Here is a 17,693-nt window from a genome sequence, read left to right as displayed (position 1 = left end):
CCCCCCCCCCCCCCACCACCACGCTTGCTTATAGGCCAATCTGATGGAGGCATTTTATCAACTGAGGTACCCTCTTCCCAGTTGACTCCAGTTTGTGTTAAGTTAATAAAAAACAAAAACAAAAGCTAACCAGGATAATCTGTGGGATACCTTGCAGGCAAGTGGCTGAGGCATGTAGGTACACTTTAGAAGACCATGGTTATATCTGTGACTCTGCGCTTCAGCCCTTCAGAGAAGGGTGAGGTGACAGATGGTTATAGCGGGGAAACATGGCAGGGAGTATGTTCCCTGCTGGGCTTGACTCAGTGAGGTCTTTGGAGGCAGGCTATTTACCTCTGATCATCTGCCCTTGGGATTTGGTTATCTGACACTAGTTTGGGCCCCAACCCCCTGATGCCTGAGAAAAAGAAGGTCCTGTGTGTTTGCCGCTGCTCTTATTGAAATCACCAGGTTGTGGCCCCATGCTGACTTTTCAGCCCCAAGAGGAAGGGCCTAGATATGCCTCTGTGTTCACATGGACATATGGAATCAGGAGGCTGTGTAGGGTAAACAGAGCAGAGAGGAGGCGGCTAAGTAACCCAAAGAGGTTCATAAGGAAGAAGTGGCTCCAACTCCAACCCCTCTGGTCCTACCTGCCTGTCCTGCTGCCGGCAGCCATGGAGACATTCTGTGAGACAGTGCAGTTTTACCTGAGGCATCTGGAGGACAGTCTGTACCCCGTGATGACCGAGGACCAGTTTGCCGTGAAGCTCTTCCCGATGTACCGATACTTCGTGACAGTGTGGCTGCGTCACCAGGACGTCGAGGTGAAACTTGCTATGCTCAGAGGTCCCTACATTTCCTGGGTTGTGTTCCCCACAAGGTGCTGCAGGGCTTCTGGGTTCAGCCTCATTCCTGGGGCACCAAAGACCCTGGAACTCCGGGGATGCTGGATGGAGTGAACCCCGGAGGATAGCTCTAAGGGCTGGACCATCGCAACAACCCATAGAGAGCTTTCAGGTGGGGTCTTGAGACTTGAGGGCACTCGCTCCTTTCCAGGTAATCTTAGGATGTCTTGTCTATGAACATCATGTTCATACCAACTCTAAGAGGTAGAACTATTTACAAACAAGGGAAGTGAGGCATCAAAAGGTTTAGCACCTGCCCAAGAACAACTGGCTTATGAATGGGGCTCACATCTTGATAGTCTGGCCCCACTAGGGCTTTAAGGTGAGGCCTGGGCACTATATGATGCCAGAGAGTATTGAGTGGCTAAGATCCTGGCCTTGCTGCGCCTCGCTGACCTCACTTCTATGCAGGTGAAACTGGCAGTCATCAAGTCTCTGAAGCCCATGCTGAGCCTTCTCCTGCCCAATGATGACCTGCGGGAACAGGTGTACGACTACATCCCCCTGCTGCTGGCCGAGTTTCAGGGAAGCCTGGAGGCCCTCTTTATCACACAGGTGAGGGCCAGACTCAAGAACCTCTGATCCTCAAGAGTCCACAGGGTACCAGCAGGCCTAATGCCCATGCTCTACATGACACTGGGGAACCTGAGACTATTGAAAATAATCTGTCATTTTAGGTGGAAGAATCTCAAAGCGTCCAGGAAGCCATGGGGGTGGGCATGGCTTTCCTTTAGATTTTTAGGGTTACTGTAACTAAGAACCTTGGGTCATTTAGCCCCTTAAGCAGTTATACCCAAAAAGACTGACTTCCTTCCTTCCTTCCTTCCTTCCTTCCTTCCTTCCTTCCTTCCTTCCTTCCTTCCTTCCTTTTTTCTTTTGTTTTTCTTTCAGTTTTTCAAGACAGGGTTTCTCTGTAGCTTTGGGGCCTGTCTTGGAACTAGCTCTTGTAGACCAGGCTGGTCTTGAACTCACAGAGATCCGCCTGTCTCTGCCTTCTGAGTGCTGGGATTAAAGGCGTGCGCCACCACCTCCCGGCGAGACTTTATTTTTAAGCTAAAGGGCTTAAACCTAGAGTGCCAGGTGGGAAGGGTTTTGGAGTCTCCACAGCCTCTGACACATGTGAAGTGGAGATCTTGCAGGTTCTGAGTGGAGGCCTGGCCTGGGCTGATGAATGGGCAGGTCATAGGCCTTTCCTGTAAAAACAAGGAGCAGAAATGAGCAGGAGTGATCTAGGGAACCACTGTGTGTACCGCTGCGGATGAAGAATAGACTTATATTCGCACATGCACCACAGTAAACAAGAGAGGCTGAAAGCGCCTCGAATGCCTTCTTAGTGGCCCAGCGTGCCCTCTCAATGGTTATTGGGCACAGGAGTCATCCAAGGCTGGTGGGGATGTAGGGTTGGATCCAGTCCATCCGGTAGAAACTAAGTTTCTAAGTCCAGTCATCTGAAGTGGGACTGGGGAACCTGGACCATAACTCAGTGGCCAGCTGAGTAGCAAGCCACCAGAATGGAGCAGTCACTTGAAGCCTTCTGCCCATCCCTTTCGCAGATCTTGAGGCAGATTCTAGAAGCATCAGTCACCACCAACACCCCCATCCCTCCGATGCTGCTACACCCCATTTTCACAGAGTTGCATGTCCAGGTGAGGCCAGTGAAGGCATCCTCCAAGACAGTCATCAGGAAACTGCCTTGGGATATGGTCCCCCCCACACACACTGCATTCTGCCCGCATGCAGGTATATCGGGCTGGACTGCCCATGTGGCCCATGCCCTGCAAGTTCCTAACTCTTCCTGCACACTGCTCCCTAGGTGTGCACCAAAGCCCCAGTTCAACAGCAGTTCAGCAGTCAGAACCTGATGGAGATCGTGCACTGCTTCGTAGCCCTGGGTGAGGTCTGCCGGGACCTGGTGCGGCCCAGCCCCTTGCTGAGTGCAGGAATCGAGGCAGAACCTGTCAGCCCTGACCGAGTGCTCCTTCTGCCCCACAGCCCGCTCCTACCCCAAGGAATTGATGAAGTTCTTCTTCAGCCAGGTGGAGATGAGCAAGGAAGCTGTCCGCGTGGGGACACTGGCTTTGATCAGGGCGGTGGTGAGCGCAGATGGTGAGCTGGCTGGAGGGGCTGGGCAGGCGCCATGGGCAGAGTGTAGGGGGAAGAGGTAGTGGCACTCCTATCTGAGACATTGGCTCGCCGCCCTGTTTTGGTAGTCACTGTTGGGTGGGCCAAGTCTCTTGATTGCTTCTTATTTCTTAACCTTGGATTGAACCATCACTGTGGCCCTTCCATACCTCTGCCTGATTTTCACAGTCAGCTTGAATCTGAATCCTACTATTGACCTCCAGTTCTATTGGAGGGTCAACCTTACAGGTATAACTCCAAGTCCACAGACTTGACTTTTACCCTCAGCATCCTCTTCTGACCTTTGCAGGCACCAGGTATATACCTTGTGTAGACATTCATTCAGGCAAAATGCTCACACACATAAAATAAAAATAAAATAACCAAACAAAGCATTATTACACAAATTTGGGGGACTTGGATTTAGCCCATGAGCTGTTCTTTGCTTGTTACTAACCAGGGGCCACAAGAAACCAGTTCCTCACACTTCATGGGTGGGTTCAAATTGCTAAACGATTCTGGATGCTTTGTTGAGTAGGGACCAAATCTTGGGTTTAACAATCTTTTTGGTAATTGTCTCAAAACAATAATTACCCAAAAATAACTAGACCAAGATACTCATTAAAGCATTGCACCAATTGCAATGTACTAAAGTAGCCCAGACAGAGGCTGGGGTGTTGACTCCACGGGGAACGTGTTTGTCATCCAGGGATCAACTACCTGCATTCAGATCCCCAACACCCCCCGTAAAGAGCTGGCTCTAGGAGGTTATGTCTATAACCCACACTGGGGGTAGGGGCCACAAACAAGAGGATCCCTGGAACTCATTAGTCAGCCAGCTTAGCTGAACTGAACTCAAAGTTCAGTGAGAGATGCTCTCTCAGAAACAAGGTGTGGGGGGCGGGGGTGATAGAGGAAGACAAAGGGCGTGAACCTCTGCCTTCCACCTGGCCACGCATGGGTATGAATGTGGTTCTGGGAGAGAAGGCTGTGCTCAGGGAGAACCTACCAGTGAGGATCCTAAGAAAGTGACTCCGAGTCTGTGGTCTGTGAGAGGGAGTTGAACATGATGCGTCAGGGACAGGCCGCATGGTGTCTTCCTGAGCCATAGCCCCCCAGGCCGGTCTCTCTCTTTCAGACCCCAAAATGAACATTAAGACCATCTACCTGGCCATCCGCGTTGTCAAGAACACCCTTTCGGACACTCGGTCCAAGGTAATAACCCTGTCAGAGTAGCGAGGACCAAGGGGCGGACACCTCAGATGGAAGAGTCTGGAGTAGAGACGAGGCAAAGATGAGACAGGGAGAGCTGCGGGTCTATCACCGAGATGCTCCTTCTGTGTGACCAGGGACTTCCCAAGCAGTATGCCTGGCCTCTGCTGTGCAGGGAGGAAAGGTCCTAAGGCACACAGGGTTTGTCTAGTAGTCTTTACTGCTTGTGAGAAAAGTATGTGAGGGACATGCTTCCCAGTATCCTCTCAGCTAGCTAATGTTGTGGTCCACGGCTAGCTCGGAGTGCTGCTCTCACTGGGAAAGCAGGACCAGGGAGGGAATGGTCACAGAGGCACTAAGGAACACGGGGCAGGGCATGTTGGGACTAGATTGAAACAGAGCTATCTTTGAACTTTGGGATGTTGCTCAGACACAAGAAAAACTACTTGTTTTGTGCCCCGCCCAGAGCAAAAAATAGGTTTCCCAACCAAGGCTGCTAAGACTAAGTAACCAGTGTGGGTATGGGCTGAAGATGTCTACTGTAGAAGGAGCGGTGGGCTGCATCCCTGCCACCTGGCTCCTGCCGCCTGGCTAGCTTATGCCCCAAAATAACAACACACAAATTGTATTCATTTAAATACTGCCTGGCCCATTAGTTTCAGCCTCTTCTTGGCTAACTCTCACATCTTGACTAACCCATTTCTAATAATCTGTGTAGCACCACGAGGTGGTGGCTTACTGGGAAAGATTCAGCATGTCTGGCTTGGCAGCTGACTCCATCGTGTCTGACCTGGAGAGGAGAGGCATGGCGTCTGCCTAACTTCCCTTCTTCCCAGCATTCTGTTCTGTTTACTCCGCCTACCTAATTTTCTGTCCTATCAAAGGGCCAAGGCAGTTTCTTTATTAACCAATGAAATCAACACAAAGCAGAAGATCCTCCCACATCAGTCTATGAAGGGCCCAGCTGAGGCAGGTACTCCCGCGAGTGAACCACAGAAGGGTGTTCCACCATGAGGAAAGGGGTGATGGCCAGAATGGCTAGTAGCCATCCATCCCCTGAAATCCCTCCCAGTCACGTGCACCCACAGTTCCCAGGCGCCTTGTGCCACAAGAATATCTGATGTGGATCTCCATGCTGAAGCCTGGCCTTTCCCCGCTGTGCCCACCCTGTCCCCCCCTCCCCCAGGTCCGGATGGCAATTCTACGAATCATTGGCCAGCTGGTCCTGTCAGGCTTCCAGGAAAAGATCAAAGGCTGGGGACTGAAATACGTGTCTGTACAGCTCACCTTATCTACCTACAAGCTGGTGAGTGGCCCCAACCCTCAGCCCCTCAGGACAGCAGCAAATGCTGAGCAAAGAACACCTCGCTGAGGACCTGTTTGGACCCATGTAGGCTCATAGTTATCCCGCAGGTATGGACCAGGGTTGTGCTGTCTCCCAGGAGTGAGGCCCAGACACAGACCTCAACATCCTAGGACTCAGTGTCTGGACTGGGGAGCAAAGCAGACTACGCCTGAGACCACGCCCCCGACCATGCCCCCACCTGCAGGAATGTCTTGGTTCTGTCTTCTAGACCAACCGCCGGGAATGCTTTTATCAGAGGGACTTGGAAGAGAAGATGGTCCACAAAGTCACCATGGATACCGTGAAGATCATAACTTCGTCTATCAGTGGCATGACCAACGTGAGTTCATGCCCCAGCCAGTGGGCTACCACAGTCATGATAATAGCTCCTGACCACATTTTGAAGGCTGGTAGAAGAACCTAGCTATACTCTATCTCTGAACCCCCAGTGGCTAGGGCAATGGCTGGCACACAGTAGGCCTCAATACATAGCACTTGCCTTTTTGCCTGAAGTATGCCCATTGTTTCAAAATGCCTTTGGGAGACATTCTCCAGTTCAGTGAGTTCAGCTAGGAAGACTCGCTATGACCTCCCAGGTTACAGAAGAAATAAGCGTACCAGATTTTAACTGCAATAGATGAGACACAGCAACACTGCAGGTGGAAAATATGACAGCATCAAGAAAGGAATGCATGCTTGTCCATAAAGTAAAGCCATAGTTGGGATGCTTCCTGTCTAGTGATGGCTGGGGATGTGAGCTAGAGGCTGTAAGCTGGAAGGCATAAGATGGAGGTTGCAAGCTACAGGCTGCAACCTGGAGGGAGGCTGCAACCTGGAGGCTGCCCGCTTGAGGATGCAAACCTCGGGGTGCAAGATGAGAGGTAAAAGCTGGAGGGAGGGTGCAAGCTGGGGTATGCAAGCTGGAGGGTGCAATCTGGGGGTGCAAGCTGGGGGGTGCAAACTGGAGGATGCAATCTGGGGGTACAAGATGGAGGGTGCAAACTTGGGGGTGCAAGACGAGGGGTACAAGCTGGAGGGAGGGTGCAAGCTGGAGTTGTAGGCAGCAGAGAAAGCTGTCACTTGTGGCAAAACTTCTTTTTCTGAAATGTTCTCTTCAGGCCTTTCGACTGCCTGCATTCAAGGGCAATCAATCTTCTTGATGGGTTGTGGACTTTCACAGCTGTGTGACACGGATTTTCACAGCTGTACGACATGTGCACAATCATGATAGACTAGTATTTGGCTTAATAAGTGGGTACACTTGCCTAGCCAAGTCAACAAATAAACCTGAATGTCACAACTGGCAAGCACTGCCGGATTACCTGACTAGTTAGTAATTCAGAGAATCTGGGTCCTAGAGGAAGGCCCTGGCCAAAGGATGTACTGCATATAGAATGGATAGGAGGCCACCAGAACTTGGCAGATGCCATCTGGATGCCTCTGGAAAAGTCCAAGGTTGGGCAGGAAAGTCAGTTGAGGGCTGAGCTTGTGAGTGTTTGGGATAGAGGCCAGGTAACGTCCAGACCTACCACAGACACCAGGAGGGAGTCTGCAGGGTTTTAACCTGGGTGGAGCCTTGTCAATACCGAGGAGCCATAGGCTATCTCTAATCCTGGCCCCCTCTTCACATTCCTGTCCCAGGAGTTCTGGGTGAGACTGCTGTGTTACATCATGGAGACCGATTACACAGAGGCCCTGACCCCCATCTGTATCAGTCTCACGAACCTGGCAGAGAACCAGATTCATGGCAAAGACACGGAGGCTGGAATGGCTGGAAAGAGCAAGCATGGTGGGTGAACCCTGGGTCAACTAGTCAAAACGGGCAAGTGGATTGACCTCTTGTCTCACAGTGTCTTTATCAACCAAAGCCCCCTTCTCCAGGAAACATCCAGAAGTCTTCCAAGTCTGGGGAGGGGTTCAAACCTTGTAGACTCCCTCCTGATAGCTCATCCATCATATTCCCAGATCCCCAGCTCTCTCCCTGGTCAGGGGCAAGAAGGGGGCTCCTGAACCTAGCTCTAGCTGTGGCCTTTATGGGACTTTGCCCTACTCGGCTCCTCTGAGTCACCTAGAGTGTCTGTAGCATCCCAACCAATTCTTCTGTCAGCTGATCTTACTGTGGTCCACTCGGGGCAGGCACTGTCAACACAAGCTCTCAAGGGACCATGCCCATCTACATCATGTCTCTGCTCCCCCCCTTCCCTATGACTTCTGGTCCCAAAGGGGCTGCTCTCCTAGCCCTGGGGCTTCACAGGCTCAGGCATGACTGGGGGTAGGGGACTTAGGGGGATCTTTCCTATCAAGGATGACAAAGGGCACGACCTGTTGTCTGAGTTCAAGGTGAGACGCTTCAGCGACCCACCCACGTCACTGTGGTCTTTCAACCTTGACTCTCCTGGGTAGCCACACCTGCAGCAGCCCAGCCCTGGCCCCTCCCTTTTCCTTCCATCTGTGTGCTATTGTTCTGTTTTTTCAGGGTTCACTGGCTCCTAAGGCTAATAGACTGGATAGGAGGGAGTCAGGGTAGGGAATCAAGTTACTGCTAGTTGGAGGAAGGCCAAGGTGTACAGCAGGAGCTATGGCATTGCCCTGGCATGTCCATTCAAACACAAGCATGCACAACCTGAAAAGGTATCGTCTAGACCCAATCCATGAGCCAAAAGTTCCCTCCTTTCTGGAAGGAGCCAATGGTGTCCTTCATAAGAAACCCCCTCTGGGCAGAGCCAGTCTTCCATCTGGGGTGAGGGTAATGGTAAGAATTCTGGGAAATCATCTTCAAAGGTGTCTCCCTTGGGGAGATAGAAAACATGTCTTGATATTGGCCAGGCATCCTCACCGGGGGTTCCTCTTGTTTCTTCAGTGGACCTGCCTGCACCCCAGAAGCTCCTGGCCCGTCTCCTGGTGAGTGGATGACATGCTCAGGCCTCGTAGATCCATGCACAGTGACGCCTCTTCCTTGAGCTTATTCTCAGTGCTCCAGAGGGAGGGGGAACCAGGATGCACTGAGGAAGCTGGATATTAGGCAGAACAGTGTCCCAAGGTCTGTGCTGTCCTTCTTGAGAGGATACTCCAGGATGCTCAGATATCTGGGGACCTGGCCGGTATTCACTCTCAGATTCCTATGCCAAGAATACCACCCATAGCCTGTCTGCCCTCAGATAGGCTCAGTCCTGTGGGCGCTAATCACTGCTCTTCTCAGGGTCAGGGAGGAACCTGGGTCAGGGAGGAACCTGGGTCTAGCCTCTCATCCCTTTCTCCCTGCAGTGTCCCCGACAGGGACCTCTCTGTGCTGGAAAGCCATGGTCTCCATTAGAAAACCATATACCTTGCTCAGTTTCTTTTTTACAAGAAAGACATTGAACTCCAGACCCCTGCTCCATTGACTTATTGTGGGGCCCTCCAGGTGCTGATGTCATCACCCTACAAAGGAGAAGGTCGTGGCATCGCCATGCTCAACCTCCTGAGGACCCTAAGCCAGAGCATTGCCCCCTCCATGGCTGACATGTGGGAGCAGGAGATCCCGCTGCTGGTCCAGTACCTGGAAGGTGAGGTGTCCACTCTGTGCGTGCCGGGGCACCCACCAGACATGGGACTTGAATGACAGGAACCTAGGGGCTGGTGGACCTGAACAGACTTCCTTCGGTGTTAAGAACGGGAGGCCTGTCTTGGGTAGGTGGGAAGGGAAACACTGAATGCGATGAGCTCATGCACGGAGGGCCTCAGATACGGGGACCAGGAGGCTTACCCAGGGGGAGCAGGGGAAGAGGGCAGCCTGTCAGGCCATGCATCCTCTCCTGCAGAACACACTGAGTTCACCTGGAACCAGAAGGCCTGGGAGGATAAGCTAATTCAGGTAAAGGGGCAAGCTGTCTGCCGAGGCCAGGGGAAGGGAGAAGTGAAGGAGGGCGTGGGAGGGCATTTGATGGGGTTGACATGTGGACCAGTCTAGGGTCGTGTAAAGAACACGTGTCCACCTGTCAGAGCTGACTTAGCAAGACGACTAAGGATAAGGAAGGGAGAACCGAGCGAGCCAAGTGCCTGGAAAGGTAGCAGGGAAATCCTGCCCCACCAGTGACCTCTAAAGCCACGGCTGTGCTCCAGACACACGGAATGTTAGTGCTAGGCTGGAGACCCACTGACCGAATGTTTCAGAGGTTTAGAAACAGTGGCCCAGAAAGAACAAGCTCATGTTCAAGGTCACATAGCATTCCCAGAACCCAGCTGAGAGCAAGGCTGGGGTCACTTGCCTCTGCCCACCGAAGTCTTCCACTTCCCAGTTTCTGAGAAACTCCCTCAAGAAGACCCGTGGGACCAGCTGGAGCCTACGCCTCAGCAAAGAGTTGAACAACCAGCTTGAGACCTTCGAGAGCCCCTCTTTGGAAAAGGTTTGTCCTCACTGGGGCCTCCGAGTTCCGGCAGGGAGGGGCCTCCAGGGACGGGGAGGCAGCCTAACTAACAGAAGGAAAGGAAACCATCACAGTTGAGGCCAGTAATTTGTTTTCTCTTACTCTTTAAAAGTTTCTTGTTTGTCTTCCACGTTCTGGTCCACGTCGCATGTGTTTTTTTTTTGTTTTTGTGTTTTGTTTGTTTGTTATTTTGTTTTGGGTTTTTTAGGGTTTTTTTGTGCGTGTGAATTTTTTTCCTTGTTCTTTCTTTGTAAAACTATAAAAATGGTTGAAAGACATCAAAGAGGATCTTAGTAATGAGAAAGCCTGCCATGCTCACGGGTAGAATTAAGATGGTGACTTAATCCCCTCAGTGTGTCTCCAGGCTCAGTATCACCTCCACCCTGAAGCCACCATCCCCTCATACTGACACATCAAAACAAGGCGATTCCATCTCTTGCTGTTATCTTATGTCAGGAAGTAGCTGGGTTTGTGGGTGGATGTATTTGATTGATCGTGTATAGGAAAGGAGTAGGCTTCTACTGTTAAAACATATAATATGCTTGTCCTTACATAATCTGACTTCCCAGAACAAACTGAATATTTATTTTTAAAGGATATAGAAAATGCATATAAATGTCTGTTTTTAAAAAAAAAAATCAGGACTATGGATCAAGTGCCCCCCCCCCCAGTAGCACCTCCCGGAGTCCGGAAGTAGAAAGGCCTGAGGTCTTTCCTCCCTCCCACCTCTCCAGGGTTTTCTGTACAGGGCCTTGGGCTTCACCTTAGGCATGGGCCTGGAGGCTGACAGGGTGGAGGTGCTGTTGCTGGAGCTGCTATACAAGACAGACTATAGCAACGACTTCGACCGGGAGGTGAGGATACCCTCAGCCCCTCTTACCTATGATCTTCCGTGATGGGGCGTTGTGGGGGGGGGGGGTATGTGGGTTTATGTGTCCATCCTCACCCTGGCTGGGCTTCCCTGCAGGGTGTCATCCTGTGCTTTGGCCTGTGTGCCCGGGGCCAGGTGAAGACAGTGTTGAATGTGCTTCACGACTTTGAAGAGAGAATCCAGGAGTCAGAGCAGTCCTGGCAGATTGGTGCCTGGAGGGTAAGGCTCCTGGCTGTGAGGCTGGGTGGTGGGTCTTGAAGGCAGCGCTCCAGGGAAAGAAACCGAGATCTTTCATCTGGGGTAGGCTGCTTGAGTCATTCATGGCTGGGGCCATATCTGTGGGTGTTGGAGCACCTGTGACGTCACGCAGCTTCCCCGAGACATCTGCAGAGCATCCCCCCAATGGTCAGTTCTGGTGTGAGGTCCAACCTGTTGCTTGACTCGCAGCCCTTCTGCTCAAGGCAGTCAATGAAACAAGGTTGAGCCCAACAACTACCAACTAGGGAGTTAAATTGCCCTTGCCTTTGCCATCCCTTCTTTATGGCAAATGAAGGAGCACTTAGCACAGAATTTAATGAACTCATTGTCACAATGGTGATTTTTAGCTGTTCTGGCTAGTGTTTGTCTAATGCCTAGCCAGCTCCCCATGGTGAGATGGCTCCAACTCAGCTGCCTAAGTATGGCGTGTGCGGCGAGCCTCTGCTTAGGAGGTCCATACCAGCCTCTTCTCACAGCTAATGGGTGGTCCTAGCATGTGTCCCAGGACAGAAGCTTCCCAGGGTGGGTAGATCCTGATCGGTCTGGTTCAATCCTTCTTGCCCAGTGCCTGGTAAGTAATTTATGCCCGATAAAACCGCTAATGTGTAAGTGTTTGAGAAAAATGAATGAGGGCTTTAGCACCCAAAATAACAGACGGTTGAAGTCCCAATGTGGATTTAACAGCTTCTTCAATCACAGACTGTCCCCCACACAGCCAGTACAGCACCTGCACCCTCCTTGTGGTGAACTGAGTACTCTCTGCTCCCTGTGGGCCCTTCTCTTTTTATTTTCCCCATTTTTCACGTGTGTGTGGTATGAATATGTACATATGCATATTTGCATGTGTAGAGGCAACCGTGTGCAGATACACATGTGTGTGCGTGCATGTGGAGACCTTAGCTCCATCCTTAATCACTCTTTTGCTTATTCACCTAAGCTGGGTCTCTCAATCAAACTCAGAGCTTGCTGATATGACTAAACCTTGCCAGCCAGCTTGCTCTGGGGATGCCTGCTCCTGCCTTCTGAGGCTAGAATTACAACTGGGTTGTTACATCGGCCCAGCATTTATGTATGTTCTGGGAGTCTAAACCCCGGTCTTCACACTTGTGTGATAAGCCTTTTAGCTACTGAGCCATCTCCCCAGTCCCCTTATCCTCTTTCACCCTCACGCAGAAGGACCACCCCTGGAGGCGAGAGACTGTGAAGAGTGCCCTTATGGTGATGTACAGCTGTGTGTCCTCTTACTGCCACCCCCAAATGCTCCTCACCCATGTGGACAGCCCCATCACTGCCAAGATCATCCACCACTACTCCAGCAGCTGCCAGGTAACCCACAGAGCTGTTCATGGGACGCAACACTTGGGGGATCTCTAGGGGCCCGACTTGATCATCCTCTGGGGAATGAATACATTGTTCACTCTTGAGCTTGGGATCACGCTCGGACAAGGGAGCAAACCTCTTCGGAGTGCTGCAGGTGACCTTGGCTCCCCGGAAGTACAAAGTGAGCCCCGATTCTTCTCATACTCTCCTATTCTGCCACACTTACCTCATATAGGCGGGTAGGGGCTATCTTCAAAAAGTCACAAAAGTATGGGCCACTTTCTTGGAATGGCAAAGCATATGGAAGTGGAAGAACTTTTTGTTCAACGCTGTGGTAAAATACACCCAGTGGGAGGTGGGGAGGTGACTTAGTCACTAAAAGTGTTCACTGCGCAAGTATAAGGGCCTAAGTTCAGAGCCCCGGCACCCATGAAAAAAGCTAATCTTGGTGGCAAAGATCTACAGTCTCAGTGGTGAGGGTCCGGGGATAGGAGGCTCCATCGGGTCTGGCCGAATTGTCAGCTCCAGGCTTAACCAGAGACCCTGTGTCAAAAAACAAAATAGAGAGTTATTAAAGAAGATACTCAACACTGATCTCCAGTTTTCACATGCACGTGTACACACACACACACACACACACACACACACACACACACACACACACACGTACCATGTATGCACATGCACATGAACCATGAAAAGACACACAGAACACAAAAATGACCACTCTGGCCACTTTCCAAACCCAGTTCACTGTGGCTGAGGAGCAGACAAGGGAGGGGGCTGTCACTCAGAGCATCCCTGATGTGGAGGCTTCTTCAGAGAAGGGGATGGATTCAGGAGAGAGGGGCATGGCTCAGGGCCCCTCTTGTTAAGTCTTTTGCAAACAGGTTCTTGCTCATGTTCTTCCTCTGGCCATAGGACATCAGCCTCAAAATGGCCTTCATGAAGAGTGTTGTGCAGGTCACCAAGGCCATCAAAAGCATCCAGGACCTGGAGGACTTCCAATTTACCCACAAGTCTGCTCTTACTAGCCTGATTGTTGTAAGTGGGTCAGGGATCCCCCGTGGGACAGAGCTCCCCAGTCGCCCTGGTTGAGGTTCTTTGAGGGGATATCTGGGACATATCTCTGGGGGCTGTAAAGCCTTCCTGCCTGATTCTCATCTGCTGGACTATAGGCTCTGAGGACGACTTTGGTATATCACAGAGGGCTTCACGGTCACAAAAGAATGGGAAAACTAGGGCAGGGCTTGTGCCCAATGGTGCCCAGAAGAAGCCAGCTCAAGGATCAGCAGCAGACAGAGGCCTAGTCAGGATGAGTGGGAGTGAGGGGGTGAAGGGCACAGCCTCAGTACTTTTTCACAGGAAGAGACAGAAGCCATTGAGAACCAGGACTTAGAGTATCTTTTGCACAGATCTTTGGGGAAGTTTAGAAAGGGTCAACTACCTACAGGATGATAGAACTCGTGCATCAACCAATCCCTCATTCCCAATTGTCCCCACTCTCTCATAGCTGACAAAAAAAAAAAAAGCGGTGTCTTAAAGACCACCTGTACTGCGCCAGAAGCAGTCCTTGGGGAAAGAGAGGTGCAGGAGGAACGGGGAAATGGGTGCTTGGCTCCAGTCACTTTACAAAAGCCTAGCACAATAAAAAAAAAAAAAAACAAACATCAAGTCTTGTATAGGACAAGGGAACTTGGGCTTGGGAAAGTAGATCGTGTGGCCAAGGACACACATCAAGTCACTGGTGGCCCTGGGGGAGAAGCCTAGGCCCACTGTGTATTCTCCTCCCCCCCCCCCTGCACTTTGCTGCCATACGAACATTAAGAATGTGGGCATGTGGGGTCGAGAGCTCTTTACAAAGGCCCAGGTCCTTCTTAGCCCGGCACCAGATCATGTCATTGCCCTCGGTGCCCTTATTCAGCTTCTGGGTGACCAACAGTTCAAAACCCTTCTTGTGCTGAACAGGTGATCATCAAAGCAGAACCGCCTGACCACTTGGCTTCTCCAGTGAGGTCAATGGCCATGGACGCCCTCTCACAGCTGAGGTGAGCTGGGGCGGGGCCTGCCGGAGCGCCTATTGCCTCCTGATGATAGGACAAACTCTGTGGCCGTCCCTCAGTGCTACTCCAAGCCTCCTACCTCCTCTCTCTACCTCAGTGGCGGTGGTGTTGGTCAGTAACTCCCCAAGACAATGGACTAGCCCAGTAGGTAGGGCCCATCTAGACGCCTCAGGAGTTTTTCAAGTTGGGTGCTACTTCTGGGATATGGAAGTGATTGGCAGGTGTGTGGGCTGTAGTAGCGGAGCCACTGAGAACAGATTCTGAAGATGCTCCATTCCCCTCGGGGGAGCAGAGATTGTTACACTCTAGACATGGGCTGGAAGGACTTGGAGAAAAGACAAATGCACCCAGAGAGGATTAAGGGTAAGAAGAGATAGAAGAAGGTGCTTGTAGGAGACTGACGGCCCTCTCTAATTCTAGACAAGGGTCTGCCTTGAAAACGTAATTCGGCTTCTGGCTTCTGCACAATAGGTACTTGTCAGAAAGGCTGATGTAGACTGCCATTTGACTTTTGACTTCAGCATAAGCAGGGTGATTGGATCTGTGAGGGAGTTTGACCCCCACAGAGTGAGTGGCAAAGAGGCAGGAATTTCTTAAGGCAGGAAGTCTCAGCTCTGGGGTACAATGGAAGCCCCCGAGAAACTATTAATAGAATTGGTGCACTGATCTTGAACCTTCAGTGTGTAAGGAGGCCCTAGAGTCTGGACGTGGTCCTTGGGAGTTCTTAAAAGGATGTCGAGGTGATTCTAATGAGCAACCAGGATTGTGAACTGGAACTTGAGGCAGGTCTAGAAAGAGAAGGAGGCAGCAATTGGCTGGCTGCTACCCTGCATGTACTCGGGCTGGAATGCTCCCATGGGCTCTGATTCCATAGGCTCCCTCCATGTGGAGTCTTAGAGTTTACACTGATGAGCAACTCAGTTATGATACCAAAAACCCCAGGCAGGCCGCGAGGGCCAACGTTGTGGTTGTGATCTGGAAGGAAGAGGTTCCTAGGGTCAGAGCAGGCAACAGGAAGTGAAAGAGTGAGCCTTGTGCCCACAAATTCTGCTTCTATCACAGATAAAGTACTGAATGCTGGTGGTCAGGCAGAACAGGGCTCCTAGTCAGGGAAGCATGCCTGAGCCCCCAGCCAAGGTGCTGGGTCCTTCCTCTCACTCTGAGACATGCCTGCCTTGCCCAGTGGGCGGTGGGCAGAATGGGTTTAGCTCCTAGTGGCCACTCCCGCTGCTAACACGTCTTTCTTTAGCACCCTGAAGCCTTTCTACTCTTCAGAGGAGAGCATGGACCTGATGGATATCAGCATACACGCAATTATTTCTCTCCAACCACCAGGGGAAGACAATGAGTCTGTTAAGGTAGGTTCCTCAAGGGAGGCCTCCTTGTTTTCTGGGTCAGAATCCGGAAGTTTACGTTGGCGTAGGTAGGCTCCACTTTCTCAAACCACCGACAACACAGCAATTTGGAGTGGCTCTATTAGTAAGTATGAACTAATGCTAGCTGCTATAAGAGGTAAAAACCTGAAACCTCAATGGTGTAACTAGATCATCTACGCCAAGCCCAGTGGTCATATGTGAAGATGCATCCTGAATTTGTCGGGGACCCCAGTCTGATAGAGACCTCAGTATCTCCAGTAAATGTTTCAAAGGTATCTGGAATGAGGGATAAGAACATATGCAGAAGATTCATGTACCACTTTGCCTTCCTCCCATGAGCAACAACACATTCCTATAGCATCTCATCTCATCCCCTAAAGACACCTGCAGAGCACTGATAAGTGGCTATAAGAACCTTTCATGGCTGCACAATTCTATCTATCTATCTATCTATCTATCTATCTATCTATCTATCTATCTATCTATCTATCTATCTATCTATCTCCTTTCTCTCTCAGACCCTGTATGCAAATGCCCTGAGTTCCCTGAAGCAGCTGATGGAAGGCCTCCTGCAGAGGCAGCTGGACCCCAAGGGACTGCAAGAGACCGTGCACGTGAGTTACTTGGCAGAGGGATGAAGAGACAGAGGTGGCTACCACCCTTGCTGGAGAGTGACCGGATAGCCAGACACTGGGGAATGGCTTGGGGTTTCAGAACTTTGAGTTTATGGCTGTCTGCTTCCATTGCTCTGGGTTTGTGGCAAGACACATCATGACAGAAGGGCAAGGTGGAAATCTGTCCACCGTATGGCTCAAAAGTGGCAGAAAGGGGAGGATAGAATCCCAGTACAACCTGCAAGTGAACATCTCTGTTGACCTCACTTCCCACTAAGCTCCATTTCCCAAAGATGTCATCACTTCCCAGCCATACCACAGGCTGGGGGCCAGGCTTTCAACACACAGTCTTAGGGTGGGGGCATTTCATATATAAGCCTTAACAGCAAAATGTTCACAGCACTGGGGAAAACAAACAAATAAACAAAAAGACCAAACACCTGACATTAGAATGTCCTGTGAGCAACACCTGAGCTGAGGGTTGGTGTGTGTTTAGGACATCTGTTTGGAGCTAGGCCCAGCACAACTTTCAAGTGCTACTCTTGAAAGGATACTGGAGACCTCCCACTCTGGCCACAGCTCAACTCCCTTCATGGTAGAGGGTGAGAAGAAAGTGTCTAGAACCACGGAAGTCAGATTCTGAGTGGGAGGGACCATGGCATGCTAGCTGGCTAGGGTGGAGCTGGCTGTCCCCAGGATGTTAACACTGCTCCTATGTCCTGGGATCTCTACACAGCTCCTGGAGAAGTGGATCTTGTCAGAGAAAGAATGGGAACGGGAGAAAGCCATGACCCTCCATCTCCATCTCATGCAGATCTACGTTCAAAGTATTGGTGTCTGTGTGAGTCCTGGTACACCTGTCCCACTGCTTATCACTCTAGGATGCTCCCACTGCCTCCCACTCCAGGATGCTCCCACTGCCTCCCACTCTAGGATGCTCCCACTGCCTCCCACTCCAGGATGCTCCCACTGCCCCACTCTAGGATGCTCCCACTGCTGCCACTCTAGGATGCTCCCACTGCCCACCACTCCAGGATGTTCCCACTGCCCGTCACTCTAGGATGCTCCCACTGCCTCCCACTCCAGGATGCTCCCACTTCCTGTCGCTCTAGGATGCTCCCACTTCCTGTCACTCTAGGATGCTCCCACTGCCCCACTCTAGGATGCTCCCACTGCCTGTCACTCTAGGATGCTCCCACTGCCCCACTCTAGGATGCTCC

At 51.3% G+C, this 17,693-nt stretch overlaps 1 protein-coding gene across 1 annotated transcript in view; it reads left to right on the top strand.

Moving 5' to 3' along the window:
- Mroh2a (maestro heat like repeat family member 2A) overlaps positions 1-17,693 on the top strand; it is a 39,034-nt gene that overhangs the window by 5,760 nt on the left and 15,581 nt on the right. Inside the window, 22 exon segments of the mRNA XM_026786456.1 lie at positions 655-806; positions 1,299-1,416; positions 2,398-2,435; positions 2,438-2,533; positions 2,701-2,779; positions 2,880-2,993; positions 4,147-4,223; positions 5,407-5,526; positions 5,795-5,905; positions 7,207-7,354; positions 8,426-8,466; positions 8,969-9,110; positions 9,366-9,418; positions 9,843-9,950; positions 10,706-10,825; positions 10,939-11,061; positions 12,274-12,426; positions 13,342-13,464; positions 14,389-14,468; positions 15,733-15,841; positions 16,378-16,473; positions 17,210-17,314. Coding sequence (XP_026642257.1) covers positions 655-806; positions 1,299-1,416; positions 2,398-2,435; positions 2,438-2,533; positions 2,701-2,779; positions 2,880-2,993; positions 4,147-4,223; positions 5,407-5,526; positions 5,795-5,905; positions 7,207-7,354; positions 8,426-8,466; positions 8,969-9,110; positions 9,366-9,418; positions 9,843-9,950; positions 10,706-10,825; positions 10,939-11,061; positions 12,274-12,426; positions 13,342-13,464; positions 14,389-14,468; positions 15,733-15,841; positions 16,378-16,473; positions 17,210-17,314 — 2,306 coding nt within the window.

The sequence above is a fragment of the Microtus ochrogaster genome, linkage group LG4, assembly GCF_000317375.1.
Source record: "Microtus ochrogaster isolate Prairie Vole_2 linkage group LG4, MicOch1.0, whole genome shotgun sequence".
Taxonomy (NCBI): Eukaryota; Metazoa; Chordata; class Mammalia; order Rodentia; family Cricetidae; genus Microtus; species Microtus ochrogaster.
The sequence above is the reverse complement of the archived record's forward strand: the minus strand, read 5'-3'. Positions and strand labels throughout refer to the sequence as shown.